Raw genomic sequence first — 20,102 nt, forward strand, 5'->3', positions numbered from 1 at the left:
TGATTTAAAAAACATTTTTTTTCATATTATTACATTTCCTGATCAGCCTTGGATGGGCAAAGGTGGCCTGGACTGCGGTCCTGGAAGACAGCCAATGCAGACTGCCCCTCTAGAGTCTAGTAGGACCTGGCCTAGATCCAGTGTCCTTGAGATGACATCACTTCCTGTTGGGGCAACAATCTTGCCACAATCTTGCTACAGATTTATAAACCACAATCTAGTTCTTCAAAGTGCCTACTAACATAGGCAGTCATATACACACCAAGTGACTAAGTACTGATTTAAGAACATTTAACAGGCTGATAAGGTGGGTTTTGAAAACTGCTTCTACTCTCAAGAGTATTATTCTTGCTCTAGTATGGTTTTCTCTTTGCATCCAAAGTGCTATCGAGTGAAAAACGTCTGGTTTTTAGATTTCCTTAATAAATGTCTGCCATAGAGGCACAACTCATTATAAGATGATATGATTTCTTCATTTGGATGGCTGTAAACTGATAAATACGTTAATATTGAAATATATTAACGTTAGCAAATGACAGGTGATCTGTATCAACACATATCTTTAGCAGGGCCACAACGTTTTTCTCATTTGTATAATGGTCCCTTCTTTTGTACTGTACGATCCAAATCCCCAAACTACAGAGCTATGATACACCTTTTTAGCAACTGCTGTATGTGGGCCGTCCCTGAGAAGGCCGAAGAAGTTGGCAGAGAAGCAGCAAGAAGTAATGGTGCTTTCTGGTGCATTCCACTCCTTATGGGTCCGCTGGCCTCAGGCTCGACCCGGTGGATCACTCTTGGAAGGCGCACTGCTCCTCACAACACAAGCTGTGTGGAAATCGGGCTCCCCTACACAAACAATCCCCAAGGGCCAGGACCTATGCACTGAGGAAAACGTGCCGTTATCATTCTCTGCTCCTAAGCAGTCGCTTAGGTATATTACAGTGGTATATTACAGACACTTTGAGATGCATGGATTGACTCTCAGAACCTTCGAGTTGCAAAGATTCGATGCCAGCCTCCTGTACTGGAGGAAGAGAGAAGACCACCACCATCGCTACCCGCAAGACAGCCCTACCTTTCAGTATGGGATGGGGTGCCGCCGGCTGCCTCGGGTTCCGTCGGCGTCCAGAAAGAGAATTGCCAGAGTCACGCCTACTGCCCTCAGACCCAGGGGAAGCAGCAGGTGAACTGAGGGGAAAGAAAAAGAATTCCGATCAATCATCAGCTTCCTTCAAATCCTTGCACCTGATGATCCCCAAGAATTTTATAAATCTTAATGAGTCCCAGCTTGGAGACATCTGCTTATCATTACACCCACAGGATAAATGGGTGAAATGGGGCGGGGCAAGGCTGAGTAACTGGTCTGAGGCTGCAACACGGGTCAAGCACCCTGACGCCATCACGGTGATTTATCACGTGTACTAAGTTTGTGGCAAACAAGCTTATTTGAGGCTGTTTCTAAATGGCTTTTGAGAAATTTAGAATCTTACGCCGCGATCAAAACAGCCAGAGTTATTTAGTTTTACCCCAACCAACCAGACATTTAAGCACAGGGGTGTCCGGCCCCACGTGGACCTGATGCTGACTGACCTGGCTTTTCAGCCCCTAACATAAGCAGAGACCCAGAAACCCAGTTAGAGCAAGGGGCCCTTTTTGTTTCCTTACTAGTATAGTGGACACAGCTCGAATGCAGATGCTAACTGCACAGCTACACCTTCGCCAGCAGCCACTTGCCTTCAGGACCTATTTTTGTGTGCCACAGATCCATCACCAGTGTCCAGGGCTTCTTTGCTTCCGGGGTGTCAAATAAGAGTAGAGACAAGGAAAGATCGCGCATCTGGGACTGCTGGCACCACAGTGGTCACCCCAAATATCCAGTCCAAATTGCGCTCTGAGACAATGCACATACCTAAGCAGCATGGGGCTCCTCCGTTTTGGTTCCTTCTCCTCTCTGGGACTCGCCAGCATGCGGCCCTGCACCACCGTGGGTGCGGCGGCACGCTCTGCTGCCCACCGGGCCTCTGCCAGCCGCTGGCTTTCCTGCAGCTGGAGGATGATTGTCTGCTGTTCCTGGAGCTTCTTCTTTTGCTTCTCAATTAGCTGTTGCTGGAAGACGTGGCGGTGGTGGAAATGGCCCATGCACATGGGCTCTGCTTTCTGGCCGGTGGTTCCGAGCTGCGGGCTCCTGCCAGGCTGTGGGGAGGGCTCTGCGGCCACGGTCTTGGGCTGTGTCTTGTCGGGTGTGTTTCCAGGGGTGTTCTGGAAGGGAACTTGCAAGGTGCTCTCTGTAGGTCTTCCTGGAGGAGGGCCGGCCATGCGATCCTTGTCCTCCACAGGGGGCTTTTCGCACAAGGCGGGCTGTTTGAGTACAGGCACCTGAGAGAGAAGACACATGTTCCCCAGCTCAGCTTTGTGACGGTCCAATGCTAATGAGACCCGACCTTTGTCCAGGTAACACTGTTCTTCTCGGTGGCACCACTGGCCCGCGCCCTACGCGAGGTCACCGTGTGCTCCTGGCCCGGTGCCTCCCAGGCCCCTGATCTTAGCTTTGCGAGCCACTCGGAAGAAGCTGCACTGCCGATCACGGCAGAGGCTGGGTGGGAGGGCGGCGACACCTCGATGAAGCATCCTTATGGATGCAAGAACCAAACCCCTAGTGCCTCCGAGTGGATTCCAACTCACAGTGACCCTATCGGACAGCGTCGAACTGCCCTGACGGGGTCCCAGGACCGTTAACTCTTTCCCGGAGCCGAAAGCCTCACCTCTCTCCCCCTCCTGGATTAGGATGTCTGAAATAAGGAAAATGTACCCCGAAGCATCTCTAATTTGGAGAATTCATTTGTGACGGCAGCGGAATCACTCTCCAGCGAAACACAACCCCAACTAATCAAAAGAAACAAAACACAACAAATCCTTCTGAACTCAGTGCCCTCAAGTCGACTCCGACTCAGCACACCCCCCTGGGAGCGTAGCATTGCCTGGCCAGGTGTCTGTGGCGGCGAGACAGCCCCCAAACCCATCGTGCTCCCTCAGAGCGACTGGTGGTTTCGAACTGCTGACCTGGTGGTTAGCAACCCAACTCGTAAGCCACTATGCCACCAGGGTTCTGACTCCAGAGCTAGAATACTGAAATTTTAACATGCCTGGATCTTGTGGCTGAGTTTTGAAAACTAAGGAATACCTTAACAAATCAGTAATAGTGATGCTCTTTCAATGCCTCTTGTGCCATTAGACAATTAAGGTGTATTTATTACTGGGGGTTTATTTACTCCATGATTGAAGCCTACTTTATAGTCAACAGCTATACTGAGTTATTTGTGAGCGATATGTGCAAGCCCAGGATCACTGAGTAAATATTAGTATTATATCCGAGTAGTATTACCTAATAATATTTTTATATTATATTGAGTCCATCTGCTGAAAAAAGACCTCTTTGAAGTGTTGAAAAGACCAATTCACAGAAATTTCAATGGCCTCATATGCATGAGAAAGGTAGACCTGAATAAGGAAGAGCGGAGAAGAATGGATGCATTTGAATTCTGGTGCTGGGGGAGAATCTCCAACTTCCCTTGGACTGCCAGGAAAACACAAATCTGTCTTGGGAGAAGGACTGCCGACTGCTCCTTAAAGACCTCAGCGGACATACTTTGGCTCTGTTGGCAGGAGAGACCAGTCCCTAGACTGGTGGGTAAAGTCGAGGGCCAGTGAAAAAGAGGGACACCCTCAACGAGATGGGTGGACACAGTGGCTCCAGCAGCGGGCTCAAACCTAACAACAGCGGGGAGGCCGGTGCAGGACTGGGCAGCGGCGCTGTTTTCTGCTGTCCAGAGGGTGTCGAGGAGCAGGTATCGGCTTGATAGCACCACACAACAACATTTTTGCACGAACGTCTTGCTTAACGGTTTTCAAAGCTTTAGCACATAAATCTCAACTAATAAACTAAAGAACCACAGTTAATTACAAATTCTAGAGTCAGGGGAAGGAAACAGAATTCTTACTCAGAAAGTGTATCCTGGACAAAAGAATGCCCGAGTGAAAATGGCTCTTCCAGAAGATTTGATTTCATGGTCTAAGGTCTGACCAGCTTTGATTCTGCCTGCCGCAGGGTCATCTGGGAAAAAAACCTGTGCATTACCTAATATATTAGAAGCTTCTAGCTCTCTCTGAATAGTTGCAACAGGGTGAATATTTGGGTATTTAAAAATATTTTTGTGATAATGGAAATGCTTTCTGAAGGCTCAGTTAAAGCCAAAGGATATGATATATGGAAACTCTACACAAAGGCTTTTTATAACCTTTTATTTCTGAAATGTCAATGGACATTTATTCCAGAGAACACCTGCTTATGTAATTTAGCATCAAACAGGGCATATGTTTTAGGCTCTTTAAAACTTTGTGGTAATGATACGTTATTACCTCAGCAAGACTAAGTAAAAGCTTTGAGTACAGCAACAAGATTTTCTTTTGGATCGCTCGAACTTTTTGAGGTTCAAATAAGTGAATAAAAGAAAAGGTTAAGGGTACAGATTGTACATAATAGAACAAGACTGAACAGTCTTGGCTTAATTAGAGAAAATCACCTATTAGCTAACTGATCATTTTGAAAAAAATCAAGGTATAATGTGTGTGCTCCTGGTACATGCGCTCCTATGAATATATAATTAATTAGCATCTGAATAAAGATTGCATGTTTTCATTTGTTCATGTTGTATACTCTATGCTAGAAAAGATTAAAGTGTATCTAGTGACCTACCGACAGAGTCGGTTACCGCCCTTACTTTGTCTTTGCTTTGTTTCTCTCATAATCGTCCTTCCTTGATAACGCCTTTTGTTCTCAACCTCGAATTTGCAGGCTTTTTTCCTTTACATTGAACTGTACAAGGGGGTTGGGTTTTGTTTTTTCGCATAGGTGAAAAGTATTTTCTGCTGACTTTTTTTCCTTTAAAGATAACAACAGTGGAATTTTATAAAGCTAAAATGTTCCACACAGCTATTTCTTAAGATAGAAGATTCTCCTGGGCTTTAATGGAGACAAATTTATCTAACTGACATAAAGCTTGATAAATTGCCTCGAGGAAGGACCAAAAATATTATATAAGTCCCAATAAGCACCCTCATGATCCTCATTTGCTGAGAGACTAAACTTAAATTAAAATCAGCCTATCTTGCTAGCAGTAATCAGGGTAAAAAGCAAGGCTGGGACCCTCCAGTGCCCAACTTAATTATAAGTCTGAGTTAAGTATTTAACAGTATGATGTAGGGGAAAGGGAGGGAGAGTGGAGTGGGGACTGAGCTTCTCCAAAGGGTGTTCTAAACACAGTGCTACTATGAACCTAAATTGTGGCTTCTTAAAAAATTAATAACTGTGTATAATATGAGACACCACAAATACACCAAGAAGACAAATGACAAATGGGGAAGAAATTTTGACCTATGTAAGATAAAACCACCAATGCCAAAAAACAAAACAAAACCTTCACAGTGATGGAGTAGATTCCAACTCAAAATAAATAAGGAAAGGATAATCTAAGAGAAAAAACTGGCAAAGGACATGAAGAGAAAAGTCACTATGTATCTACAACGGTGTCTACTATCATTGACATGCACATTTTCTCGTGAACATTTACAGAACACACCCGTTTTGCACTTGATAATTTATACACATTTTGTTGCACGACATTAGTTTGCAAAACCCACAATCTCACTGCACTCCTCCCACTACACCTCCCTGAGTCCCCTATTTCCATGACTCTTCTTTCCCGCCCCTTCCTGCCTTCTGAATTTTGCTTTGGGGTAAATGCTGCCCTTTTGGTCTTCTGCGGTGTATCGTCCCAAGAAGTCCATTCATCATGGGTGTTTTCCTTTATACATCTCTCAGCGGTAGGTTCAGTTCCAAGTTCGACAGGTGTCGAATGAGCATCGTCTCAGGGGCTCTACTAGTCTCTATCTATTAAGTGTTATCTTTTTAAATGACTAATATGAAAAACAGGCTAGCCTCAAGGCAATCAAAGAAAGGCAAATATTGAAGTAATGAAACCATGAAAAATTTTACCTGTCAACTTGGTAAAGGTAAAAATTAAAATAAAGGTGCTGCCATACAGGAAAGCAGGCACTGGTTTGGTACAAACTTTCTGTAATGGCGATTTGGTGATTGTCTTTAAAATGTTTGTGTTTATGCATTTTATGCTTTAGGTATTTGGCGTTAAGTAAAGCAAAGGATGTGTAAAGATTTAGGTACAAGGTTTGTGGTGAAGTGGAATTTCTCCAGGTGACTGCTCTATCCACGTCTCTGTAACTCCCACCAAATGACTGGGTGGGACTATGCAAATAGAGCATGTGGCGCACCGAGAGAGAGAGAGAGAGAGAGAGAGAGAGAGAGGACTGATCAGGTTTAGTGGCCACTCTCCTGGCTAGAAGGGTGTGCCATCTCAAAAGCAAGAACAGAACGAATTCCCAGGATGATCACGTAAGAAGAGTGCACATGTTCAAGAGCTCTGTCTGAAGTGGTGGAGGCCAAGACCTGAGGCACCAGAGGCTGCAGCACACAGCAAAGGTGCCAGGCTGAGGCCAGAGGCCAAGGCCAAGGGACCATGAGAACAGAGGAGCAGGCTGGAGACATGAGACTGTGAGGCAGAGCCGTGGGCAGGATTCCTGGTCCATGGAGACCAGAGCCCAAGAGACCAGGTGGCGGAGAGCCTAAGGATCAGAGAGAGACTTGGCTTCTGGCTGAGGAGACATGTTGCTCTGGACCAATGACTATGTTTAATGTTCCTGATGCTGACTTGTGGTAACATGTTAACTTCCCTAAGAAATCCCCTTAATTGTGAGTACGTACTGGAGGGAGTTCTGTGTAGTCACTGCAACGATTACCAAACCCAGCAGGAACGGCTACTGCCAGAAGAGGGTCAAGGAGGATGGAGGGTGGGACTTCTGTTCTCTTTCTCCCTCATGTTGCCAGAGGCTGTCAGATGTGGCCTCCAAGCTGTTTTCACCAGGATGCTCACTGAAGTACTGTGCACGACAATGACACTGGAAATAACTTACATGTTCAGCAACAGAGATGGAGTTAAAGTAGCTCCTGTAAAGATTTGCAGTGCTGGAAAGCCACAGGGTCAGCTCAATTCTGTCCTATTGGGTTGCTATGAGTAGGAATGAATGAGTAACGAGTTTTTTTGAAGTAGCTTGTAGCTTGTGGTTCAAGAAAGAATATCATGCAACCCTTATCAAATGATGGCACAGAATGGCAATCCTCAACCAGGTGATATGAGGGGGCACCCCCCTAAAAATGGAAAAAAGTTCCACAGGGTGGAACTTTCACAGCACACATTTTTCCTGCTAGGTGAGCATCCAGCAACTCGCTCTGAGTTAGTGCACCCAGTGGCATAGCCTGGGAAAGTTCTCTCTGGTCTCAGTGAATTTTTTCTTAAAAGCAGTTTTGCTCGTATGTTGTTTTTTTGTGATGGCCAAATTAAGAGAATAGCGTGTAGCTGTTTCCTGCTCAGGAAAAATGCCACAGAAACTCCTGTGATGTTGAACATAGCTTACAAGGGGAGCGCAATGGGAAAAACTCAAGTGTTAAATGGTTTTGTCATTTTAAAAAAGCTGAAATGTTAACTGATGACAAACCCCGTCTGGATGTCCGTCAACTTCCTGAATGGATGAAAATGTTGACAAAACACATGCACTTGTGCTCAAAGACCAACGATGACGATGGACCATTGAAAAGATGGGGACGTTATCTGGACTATCTTGGAGGTCCATTCAGTGAATTTTAATGCAAGATTTGGGAATGAGAAGGGCCGCTGTGAAATTTGTGCCTCGGGTTCTGACTGACCAGGAAAAAGAGCGTCGCATAGAAACATGCGGAGCTTTGAAAGATCAGCTCCAGAAGTGACTCAGACTTTTTCCAAGGTCATTACTGGTGATGAGACATGGTGCTATTTTTACAAACCCCAAACCAAACATCAAGCCAGTAGAAGACGCCATTGTCACCTTGCCCCCCAAAAAGTGAAATCAAAGATCAAAACGATGCTCTTTTTTTTTTTAATGTTAGGGGGATAGTGATTTTGGAATTCATTCCACCAGGTCAGACTGTTAATCAAGCTTTCTATTTCAAGCAGCAGTTCTCAACCTGTGGGTCACGATCCCTTTGGGGGTCGAATGACCCTTTCACAGGAGTTGCCCGATTCATAACAGTAACAAAATGACAGTTATGAAGTAGCAACGAAAAGAGTTTTATGGTTGGGGGGTCACCACCACATGAGGAACTGTATTAAAGGGTTGCGGCTTTAGGAAGTTTGAGAACCACTGATTTAGAGGTTCTGAAAAGACAGCTTGACAGTGTGCGACAAAAAAAGACCTGATGTGTGGCAGACGGGGGACTGGTTTTGCCACCACAACAAAGCACCTGCTCACGCAGACATCTCAGTGTGACAGTTTTGGGCAAAAAACTGCACACCTTTCTTGCCCCACACACCTTACTCACCTGACCTCACTTCGTGTGACTTCTTTTTGTTTTTAAGAATGAAAAGGGACATGAAAGGACAGCAATTCCATGACATAGAAGAAGTGAAGATAAAACAAGGGAGGTGCTGTCAGCCATCCAACCAGATGAGTTGAAAAATGTTTCCAAGAACAGAATTGCAGATTTGACCAATGTATTAAGTGTAATGGAGAAGTACCTTGAAGGTGATAAGGTTGTTGTGTAAAAAAAAATTTTAATACATAACATTGGGGGGGAAAAGTCCATTTTGGGGGTACCCCCTCATGTATCAAGTTCACTTGTGGATTTCTGAAAAAATATAGGTGTCTTCACGCACACTCAGAACTTCTGATGTAGTAGGTGGGATTCTGTTGAGAACTATTGTTGCAGAATATTTAATGAAATGGAAAATGTTCATGCTATTGGGCAAAAATGAAAAAAGAAAAAAAAAGAAAGAAAATCAGATTGCTCACATCAGTAAGAAGAAAAGCAGATAAAAGAAGAGAAAGAAGACATCCTCAATGACCTGACTAAAGAAAACCTAAAAGCTACGTAAACTATTGAAAGAAATGCATTTGCAGATTCCAGAAGGAAATCTGCCTAGCTGGCTGTATATCTCACCATCTTTTTTTTTTTTTAAAACATTTTACTCAGGTCTCTTACAACAATCCTTACATCAATTGAATCAAGCATATTTATATATATGTTCCCATAATAATTTTCTAAACATTTACTCTCTATTTGAGCCCTTGGTATCAGCTCCTCTTTTCCCCCTCCCCCCCTACTCCCCCCTTGTGATCCCTTGATAAATTATTATTTTCACATCTTATACCAACCGCTGTTATAAACTATTTCATATCTTACACTGACTGCTCCCTCCCTTCCTCCCATGGTTTCTGTTGTTCGACCCCTGGATGTGTTTGTGTGTGTGGGTTATGTGTTGATCATTGAGATCGGTTTCCCCTTTGCTCCCTTCCTTTCCCCACCTCCCCGCTACCCTCTTGGTATTGCTACTCCCATTTCTGTTCCTGAGACGCTATTCTGACCGGGATTCCACGTGTCGTCAATTCCATTTGTACCTGTGTACATGTTCTGGTCACCATCTTAATGGTGGTTCTCTTTAGGGTGATGGTTTTCTCCCCCCTATGATTATGGGGGTTTGTGATGGGAGTTAACAGGTAACCACACGTAAGGATCAGTACAGTAAGGACACAGCAACACCTCTCTGCAGCCAGCAGTCAACTCTCTCTCTGGTCCTCAGCCTCTCAGCTCCGTGGTCCCTTGGCTGAGGACCAGGAAGCCAGCCCACTGCACTGCCTCACAGTCTCATAGTCTTGACACTGCTCCTCTGTGTGATCATAGTCTCCTTGCCTTGGCCTCTGGTGCCTCTGGTCTTGGCCTTTGCTGCTTCAGACAGAGATCTTGAACGGGCTGCACTGGGAGGTCTTCTTCCAATGACGCTGGGATTTCTCTAACTAAAACTGACCAATCCAGGGAGATGGAAATATATTCTTTTTCCCTGTAATTTTCCCCTACCAAATTGCCACAACTGACATGTTTAAAAAAAAATTAATAAAATGGAAGTCACAGGCTCATTAAGAAAGGAAATGTCTGAAGATCTACTAAGCTGCGCCCCCAGGATCGCCAACAATGCTTTCTCTTACCTGTCCCCGCAGGGCCTTTCCCTCAGTTGTTTTAAAGTCCCTTTCTGTTATTCTGTCCCTACCAAGTCTCAACAGACTCGCCGCGCGGTCACAGAATGCGATTCATTTAAGAAACAGGACCCAAGAGAAAGATAACCGTTTTGACCTGCAGCAGCTCTAAGCTTTCAGAGCCCAGGCCAGGCAATCCGACAACCTCTAACATCCCCAGGTGACAACAATGCCCAGCTCAAATGCCCTTGTTCAACCAGCGGGAAGATCAAGCAGAGGAAAACAAAGTACCTCTCCATCTCTTAGGGACCGGTCCACAGCAGCTGCTGCCTCCTCCCGCAGACTACGTGGACCTGCCGGCTCATTTGCACGGAGCTTCCCTAGGGATGCGGCTCTCAGCAGCTCATCCATTCTTCTTCTGGTTTCTTCTTTTGTCGTGGCCAGCTCTCTTTTCCGGATCTCTGCACAATGCCAATGCTGCCATGCTGCAAAGCAGTGTTGGAGGACTTGCTTCCGGTAATAGTCAGTGGCCAGTTGTTGTTTCCTAAACAACGAAACATTAGATGGAGAAGCCATTTTTAGTAGCTAGCTACCTGATAATGTAAATGAAACTGATGCCCAAAGGTGTCCTCAAGGAGGCCCATCTTCCTTTTGTATAATATTAAACTAAGTGGAATTGCTCTTTAAATCCCCCTAGAGCAGAGCTTCTCTTCAGAGATGGTTTTGACACCTTCATACATTATTACAGAAGAAAAATGATTTTGTTTTAGCATGTCACAAAGATAATGAATTTTTGATTACCATACAATAGTTTCTGTCAGCTTTTGGAGAGGAAGGAGCAAAAAAAAATGTGTGTGTGTGTGTGTGTGTGTGTGTGTGTGTGTGTGTATTAAACAACCCTACTTTTAAAAGCTGAATGCACGGGGGTAAGAGCTGTTCGACTATGCTTGGACATGTAAGAAACTCAAGGGTGTGTGCAGAAGCAGCAGCAGCACAAGTGTAGCACCTCACCAGCGAACTGCCCTTAACGAACTATGAGCCAACCGCACAGGAGTCCAAGTGAAGCTGGGAGGGTGGGCCGTGAGAGAGAAAGGAGGATTCCGGCGGTCAGGGAGGAGGGGGCCTCTACAGAGAAGGGCTCATTATCGTCTTATGGGGGCACTTGCTCAAGACAGAAACGTAGGAAAAGCAAAGACGAGGCAGCACCCTGACTGTGCTCACGACAGTCCTGGTGGTGCGGCGGCAAGGGCGAAGTACAGTTAGGCGTTGGGCTGCTAACTGCGAGGTCACAATTGAAAGCTACCACCCCTCCACAGGAGAAAGAGGAGGCTTTCTGCTGCGATCAATGAAGATTCACAGCCTCGGAAGCCTATCGGGGCAGCTCTGCTCTGTCTTTATAGGCTTGCTACGAATCAGGGTTGGCAGTGAGTTTGGGGTTTTTCGGGTAACTAGGTTCATGCAGAACCTATATACAGACCACGAGGCAGTCCCTTGAACAGAAAAAGAGGGTGCTAAATGGTTGAAAATGAGGAAAGGTGTATGTCACAGTTGTATCCTTACACTACACTTATTTAATCTATACGAAGGGCTTCAAAACTTTGTGGAAATTTTCCACTAGGTGTTAACTCCATTTCCCCAGGAACTGTGTGTACTCCCCTTGCACACTGCGCGAGTAATCTGAGAAGCTGGACCACACGAAGAAGGAGGCAGCACTGGGACTGAAGGAAGGCTCACAACAACCTGCAGTGCACAGATGACCCTGCTTGCCTGCTGAAAGGGAAGGCAACTTGAAGGACTTACAGAGAAAGATCAGAGACTGCAGCCTGCAGTATGGATCACACTTCCATCTAAAGAAAGCCAAAACCCTTATAGTAACCAGGCCAAGAAGTAGCTTCGTGATAAATGCATCAAAATTAAAGTTGTCACAGATTTCATTTTATTTGAATCCATAATCAATGCTCATGAAAGTAGCACTCAAGAAATCAAATGATGTAGTGCACTGGGACATTTTCCTGCACTAGACCTCTTTAAAGGGTTAAAGAGTCACGATGTCACTTTGAGGACTGAGGTGGACATGACCCAAGTCATGGTACGTTTCATCTCGTATGCGGATGAAAGGTGGACAATGAATAAGGGAGACTGGAGCAGAAATTGAATTATGCCTTTGAATGACAGTGTTCGCCAAGAGTACCAGATTGCAAGGAGAATGAACAATCTGCCTTGGAAGAAGCACAGGCTGCCTTAGAGGTGAGGATGGCATGACTTCGTCCATGTACGTTGGACCTGTAATCAGGAGAAACCAGGCCCTTGGAAGGGATATCATGCTCGGGAAAGTAGCGCAGCAGTGAATGGGAGGGGGACCTTCAACCAGATGAACTGACACAGGGGCTGCAGAGTGGGCTTGAACATGAGAATGGTGAGGACGGGGCAGGGCCGGGCAGGTGTCTGTCTGGTGCACAAAGCATCACTGTTAAGTCAGAACCAGCTTGATGGCGCCTGACAGCAACAACAACAGTAAACATCTAAACACAATATTTCACCTTAGTGGAAATAAGTGTCTGAGATTGAATAACCTTGAAGTAAAATTCAGGGTAAGGAAGAAGAGTAAACCAGGTTGCATTGCCAGGCAGCACAAAGTTCCAAAAGAAATCATTATAAAAAGAATGAACCAAACAAAGCCCCAAACTCTACAACACTTTACTGACGTGAGTGGAGATGGTGCATTCCCACAGGACGGAAGAAGTACATTGCTCTGCCTGATTAAGGTGAGACTCCGTTATGTCAATCTGCTCTGGAAAAGGGAGTGTGAAATTTACCTGATGTGTTAATTTCATGTTTTTATAGCATATGCAGCTGAGAGCAGCACTGGGATTTTGACTGACAGGGAGAAGATTATTTGGACACTGTGAGAAGGCATAGAGAAAAATATTTCGGTAAATATAACAAAAAGACCAAACTGCCAGAAAACATGTTTAAAGCCCATGTTGGCTATTGCGCTTGGATCTCCCTGGCAAGGGCGAAGTACGGGGGTTGAAGATGTGCTTAAGGTCTCTGTCTGTTGACTGAGGTGGACACCCAGAAGCGAGGGGTTCAGAGACACGGCTGTCTCCCACTGCTGTTCCCTCGCACTACCCTTCTATACCCCAGAGAAGCTCGTCTCTGTACAGTACAAAAGAGGACACAAACAAAAATGTTCGGAAGTGAAAGGAGAGTTTCTCCGACGTAGCTCAGCCAGATGCCATTTGTGGGAGTATGCCCACCTGGAAAAGGAGTTCATGCTTGGCTTCAAAGGATCATTAAAATTAAAGACATGACATGCTTCCAAGCTGAACTAGGGAGCTTTGGGGAAAGGTATATAAAGTGATGAACACAATTATATAACTTCATAAAGGGGAAGGCCGTCTAAAAGACAAAAGGTTATACAATAAAGGTTTGAATATGAATTTAAACATGAACAGTGCTGCTGAGCATCAACCATCTCAAATGACACCCGTAGTAATCGGTGCATGTTCCAGAACCCAGAAATCTGAAGACCCCCTAACTAGATATGGAACTCTGGGCAAGCCAATGGAAGTGTCTAAGCCTCAGATTCCGCCTTCCAAATGGTGTCCAGACATCTCCTCACAGAAGGGTCACAAGGAAGGGAAGAGTCAGCCAGGATGCAATATAGCACTGACGAAACACACAACATTCCTCTATTTATTTAATGCTTCCTCCGCCCCACTATCATGACCCCAGTTCTACCTTACAAATCCAGCTAGACTGGAGCATATACACTGGTACAGATAAGATCTCTACACACGGAAGGAATCCAGGACAGATGAACCCCTCAGGAACAGCAATGGGAGTAGTGATACCATGAGGGTAGGGCAAAAGTGGTGGGAGAAGGGGGAACAGATCGCAAGGATCGACATATAACCCATATAACAAACAACAGAAATGTGAGTGAAGGGAGACAGCAGACGGTGTAAGATATGAAATAATAATAATTTATAATTTGTCAAGGAGTCACAAGAGTGGGAGGGTGGGGAAAGAAGGGAAAAAAGGAGCTGATACCAAGGACTCAAGTAGAAAGAAAAGTTTTGAAAATGATGATGGCAACATATGTACAAATGTGCTTGATACAATTGATATATGGATTGTTATAAGAACTGTAAGAGCCCCTCATAAAATGATTTATATATATATTTTAAATGGTGTCCAGATGTCCTATACTGCCCACCTAATAGAAACATATTGTTGAGAACCTAACTGTATTAAAAAAAATATATGGAACAGCTCACATGTAAAGTAATAATACTAACTTAGGACAAAGATGGCTAGATATCTAAAAGGTGTTCTGAATTAGTAGAAAGGATAAATGAATAACCACAGCTGGTGACTGGATTGCATGCTGAATCTGTGGCAGAACATCAACAGAGTGGCGACACGAGGTCGCAGGCTTAGCAGGAATAGGGATAAATACGCTAATGCATCCAACAATGCACCCAGTACCCCCCAAGGGAAAAGAGCACAGTTCTGCTCACAGAGTTTGAAAGTGAGCCAGGCAAGGCCACTATATTATTAGTCCAGGTCGACTAGTGAACAAATTCGTAGACACTCATATCAAAGAGCAACTGTACATTAAGAAAACATCCAAGCCCAGTCCAGGTCAAGTCCATACGTCCGATATTAGCCTCTATGTCTGTTACCAATCTATAAATTCATCTTGAGACTCATGCAGCACATGCAATGACACTGAATGCAGGAAGAAAGATCACAGGCCAGTGGGTGGAAAGTCTTGGGGATCCAGTGGCGGTGGAAGCATCTCAGCGTTGGTGTGGGTCTCCCTGCGGCTCCTCCAGCCCTAGGACTGTGTCTCTACCAGCGCAGCTCCATAAGGCTTGTCAACAGGAATGTATAGCAGAGAGTGTCAGTGTATCTAGCCTCCGGTGAGCTCTTTATCTCTGTGGCGTCTCCAAATGAGGTCATCAAGCTGTGACCTGATTGACAGGTTAAACTCCACCCCTTCCCAAAGTTGACAGGAGATTATGTAACTGCTACAGCCAGACTGGGCTTCCTTCCCTCTCACAGATAGAGCAAGAAGTTCAGCAGCTGCCCCTGCCACACACGTGTGCTGTCTGACCTCTCACTTGGATACCTAGGTGAGCAGAGGAAGGGCAATAGAACAAATTCATAGAGGCTCTCCACGGATGTCACAGAAAGAAGGGTGACCTCAGGAGTGCTGGTAAAAAGGAACACTTGGCAGTGTAATTTCAACTCAGCCCCACACCCCTCCTCCATGCTAGCCTGGAGATCTCACCCCTGACTTTCCCCACATAAGCCTACCCAGGTGCTGATTTAACAGCTTTCCCCCAGACGGAACATGCCCTCCTCTACGTAGCCACATTCTGTCTCCCTCAGAAGGTGGGACCCATGACTTTCTATTTTAAAAATGCTCCTCAGGGGATTGTAATGCAGGAGAGCCAAGTCTATGTCATTCCTAAGGATTTCTCTTATGTGCCTTCTGTCGCAATTATTTTTAGTATTTGGGTGCGATTTCTTTCTTTCTTTTTTGAACTTCTGCACTTCGATTATATACTTGCAGAAGGCAAGAATAATTTCTTTCCCCCCTGGTCAGTCCCCCTCAAACATTGCAGGTTCGTGAACCCCTGGGGGCCCTTCTACTCTAACATACAGGGTTGCCAATACTCGATGGCACCCAACAACAATGACCCAGTTCAGCACTTAGGCAAGTCTAGTGTATGAGGAAGGTTCAAAGAGTTGATGGAAAACTCCATTATTTTTTCATTCAATTTTTACACGAATTTTGGAAACTCCCTCGTATAGTAGACAGCAGTAAACCTGGTTGTCTGAATGGATATAGTCCATCAAACAGAAAGAATGAATGCATGGCGGAGTGAACAAATGGATAGCATGGCTTAGGAGAGGCCAAAGGACCAGTTTTTCCAGAGGCCAATCACAGTACTCCAAATCCCTCTCACTAATACTTTGTTCCAGACAGCGTGGTTACAGTACAAATCCACTTTCTGAGAGGGGCAGTGGCTTCCTTGAGGTTCCAGTCACCGTGGGCGGGTCTGGTGCAAGGGAGGGCAGGAGGGGAATTAGGGACCAAAGACAAAGGTGATTCCCGAGAAACAACTGAGAAGTGGAGAAAGTAGGGCTGAGAAAATGACTGTGGAGGAGGCGGCACAGAAAGCCTGCTACTTCGCGGTTCTCTTAAGGCTGGTCCAGGGAGGAGAGCTGACCCCGACAAGAGTGATGGCAGGTCTGGCACTAACTGCCCAAAGTGAACGTGCTCAAGAAATGTAAAACCTCAACGTATGATGGCAAAGGGTGTAGCAGTACACACCGTGGACTGTTTCAAATGTTGTGGCATTACCTAAAATCAATGAACCCTGGGCTGGGGGATGGAACTCAGTTTGTTCCTGTCACCACCAGGCGGCAATCCTACAAATCAATTATGTATGGCAAGTTGATCACACCGTTACGTAACCACCTTTAGAAGAAAATGAAGAGATGTTAAAAATGGAATGACTGTAATGCCTATTAAAAGAAAGCAGGATGCATTTTCAGAAGAAATACTTGGATGTGGCGCTTAGAGTAGAGGTGAGACGCTGAGCACAGCTGGTTGCTAAGCCCCGAGGAAGAGGAAGGGATGTGGACGAGAAAAGAGAACAAAATTAAGTGCTCTGGACTTTCCGTTCTTCTCAAGGTTATCTAAGCTTATGATGAGCCATGAATTTGAATGCCTTGGCATAGTCAATGAAACACAAGTAAACATCTGAGATAGTTTATTGTGCCAGCCTGGCCGATAAACACAAGTGGGATTAACTGAAGGGCAGAGAGATAAATGCCTTGGTTAGTCTTGCCTTTCTTGTCTCTCGCTCTTTGATCATCGGACCAGTGTGCGGCTGCCTTGCTTGTCCTGTGCTTCAATTTAAAAGCTACACTACCTGTGGGACCCCTAGCCTGTGGACTGTGTCACTGTAAGTTGAGGTCCCTTTAAGATATCACTGGAGCTGGGGACTGGCAGTTGGTGACCTGGCTGGCAGTTGGTGACCTGCCTTCTGATTGGCTGTTGTGCTGACATAGCCTAGCTCTCTCTATAAATAGAGGAAGATCTGGCAGCAGATTGGACTGGAAGGACTGCTAGTCTCTCACATCTCTCTCACGGCAGTGAGTTGAATTGAGCCATTTGTAGTGCTTTATAATTTAACTGTTTCTTTCTTGTATTATATATTTAACTGTATATGATTTAACAGTTCATTCCTTGTTATATATCTAATTATCTTTATAAATAAATATATTAAATTATCAGCAATTTGGTTTTATCTCTCTAGAGAATCCTGTCTAACACAAAATCTTTTTGGTATTCTCTGTTTTTAACCAAGATCTATCTGATGTCTACAATGATATCCCTTGCTCCATGTTTTCTTCTGAATCTGGCCTGAACCTATTAATATATTGATACAACTATTGTTGGATTATCTCAAACAAAATTTTACTTGCATGTGATATCAGTGATATTGTTCTGTAATTTGCGCATTCTATTGGGTCGCTTTTCTTTGGAATGGGTACAAATATGGATCTCCTCCAGTCAATAGGCCAAGTAGCCGTCTTCCAAATTTCCTGGCATAGACAAGTGACTGCTTCCAGTGCTTCAGCAGCCTGTTGAAACATTTCAATGTTCAATTCCGAAGTCTTGTTTTTGGCTCAGAGCCCTGGGGGTGTACAGGTTACATTTTGGGTTATGATCCACAGTCAACAGTTCGAAACCACCAGCTGATCCAAGGGAGAAAGATGGGCTCTCCGCTTCCATAAACAGTTAACAGTTTCTGAAACTCAACAATTCTACCCTGTCCTATATAGACTGCTATGAGTTGGCATCAACTCGATGGCTGTGGATTTGTTTGTTTGGCCAATTTTTTCATTGAAGCTTGGACTTCTTCCTTTAGTACTTTGGCTCTTGCGTATATGCTACCTCCTGAAATGGCAGAATGTGGACTAGTTCTTTTCGGTACAGTAACTCTGTATATTCTTTCTATCTTCGGCTGAAGCTTCCTGCATCGTTCGCTGTTTTGCCCTTGGATCTTTCACTATGGCTATTTGTGTGATCTTTCAGTTTAAGAAATGCTGAGTGTGTGCCTCCTTTCTGGTTTCCTAACTCTAGGTACTTGCACGTTTATACAAATAGCTTACTTCGTTTGTTGTGTATATCTTTGCCATAATTTTTTTTAATAACACAAATAATAATGAGCGCAAGGAAGAATAAAATGTCCTAAAATTGACTGTGGTAATGATTACACAACTCTTCTTGATATGATGAAACGATTGAATTGTGTATGACATATGGATGACGTGCCAATAAAATTGTCAAAATAAAAAAAATTATTTTGTCTTCTTGAGTTTCTCTGAAATGTTCTATTCAGTTGTTTGACTTGATTATTTCTTCCATGTGCCTCAGCTAGTCTACGATTAAGAGCATGTTTCAGAGTCTCTCTCTGATATCCACTTGTTCTTTATTTTCTGTCTTTTTAAATGACCTCTGTCTTCTTCATGAATGATGTTCTGGATGTCATCTCAACAGCCCATCAGGTCTTCTGTCATTAATATTCAGTACATCAAATCTGGTGTTGAGAGGTTTTTGAAATTTAGGTGGGATGGGCTCAAGGTTGCATTTTCTTCAACTTTGACCTGAATGAGGTCAAATGACCTGAATGAGACCAATATGAGCAATTGATGGTCTGTTTCACAGTTGGCGTCTGGCCTGGTTTTACCTGCTAATCCTGAGCTTCTCCATTGTCTCTTCCCACAGACACAGTCCATCTTGTTTTTGCATATTCCATCTGGAGAAGTCCACGTGTTGTTGAAAAAATGTATTTGTGATGAAGAAGTCTTAGTCTTATAAAATTCTAACATGGGATCTCTAGCCTTGTTTCTATCAACAAGACCCTATTTTCGAACTACCATTCCTTCTTTGTTTCCAACTTTTGCATTCCAATTCCAATAATTGTTACTACATCTGGATGGTATGTTTGATCAATTTCAGACTGAAAATGTTGGTAGAATTCTTCAATTTTTGCATCATTAGTTTTAGTGGTTGGTGCATAAATTTGAATAACAGATGGATTGGCTTTCCTTGTATATGGATGGACATTGTCCTATATCACAGACAGTGTTGCACTTCAAGATAGACCTTGAACTGTCCTTTTTGATGACCATTGCACTCCCATTCCTCTTGGCTGTGTCACTTCTGGCGTAGTAAATCATATGCCTTTCTGATTCAAAATAGCCAAGACCAGTCCATCGCTGCTCACGAACACCTAGGATACTGACCCACTTCATTTCTGGCCACTTCTAATTTTCCTAGATTCATGCTTTGTGCATTCCAAATTCTGATGATTAGGCTTTTGTGGTTGTTTCTTCTCACTTTGGGTCTGGCCTTGCCAGCAAATGCAGGTCTTGACGACCTTCTCTCACAGACTTTACTCCATATGTGCCATGATGGTCAACTTGACTTTGAGAAGGCAGCTCTTCCTCAGTCATATTTTGAGTGACTTCCGACCTAAGAGGCTCATCTTCTGACACCAACATCTGACAACCTTCGGCTTCTCCTCATGAGGTTTTCAGTAACTGACGGTGGTTTTATTTTTATGCGATCCATAGGGTTTTCCGTGGCTAATTTCTCTGAAGTAGACAACTCATTCCTTCATTGCAACCTGTTCTCAGTCTGGAAGCCCGACTGAAACCTGTTTCCTCTGAGTGACCCTGCTGATGTTCAAAATACCAGTGACATAGCTTCCAGCATCACAACAACACCCAAGCCACCCCAGTACAACAAACGGACAGACACACAGTGGACATTTCCAATTAGCTAAAGTAAAATATAATATAATAAAAAATTTGGCAGGGGAGGGGAGTAGAAAGACCCCCAGGGAATGATGAGGGTGGACATTGGAGAC

The 20,102-nt window shown here is 44.4% G+C and overlaps 1 protein-coding gene across 1 annotated transcript in view; it reads right to left on the reverse strand.

Annotated features, from left to right (window-relative positions):
- Nucleotides 1-20,102, reverse strand: part of CCDC191 (coiled-coil domain containing 191) — a 102,810-nt gene that overhangs the window by 33,995 nt on the left and 48,713 nt on the right. The window contains exons 9-11 of the mRNA XM_004706488.2: nucleotides 10,429-10,681; nucleotides 1,913-2,379; nucleotides 1,079-1,191 (exon numbers count right to left, since the gene is read on the reverse strand). Coding sequence (XP_004706545.1) covers nucleotides 1,079-1,191; nucleotides 1,913-2,379; nucleotides 10,429-10,681 — 833 coding nt within the window. The remainder of the gene's footprint in view (nucleotides 1-1,078; nucleotides 1,192-1,912; nucleotides 2,380-10,428; nucleotides 10,682-20,102) is intronic.

Source organism: Echinops telfairi, unplaced genomic scaffold, assembly GCF_000313985.2.
Source record: "Echinops telfairi isolate 266 unplaced genomic scaffold, ASM31398v2 ScPeMD7_6;HRSCAF=24_0, whole genome shotgun sequence".
Lineage (NCBI taxonomy): Eukaryota > Metazoa > Chordata > Mammalia > Afrosoricida > Tenrecidae > Echinops > Echinops telfairi.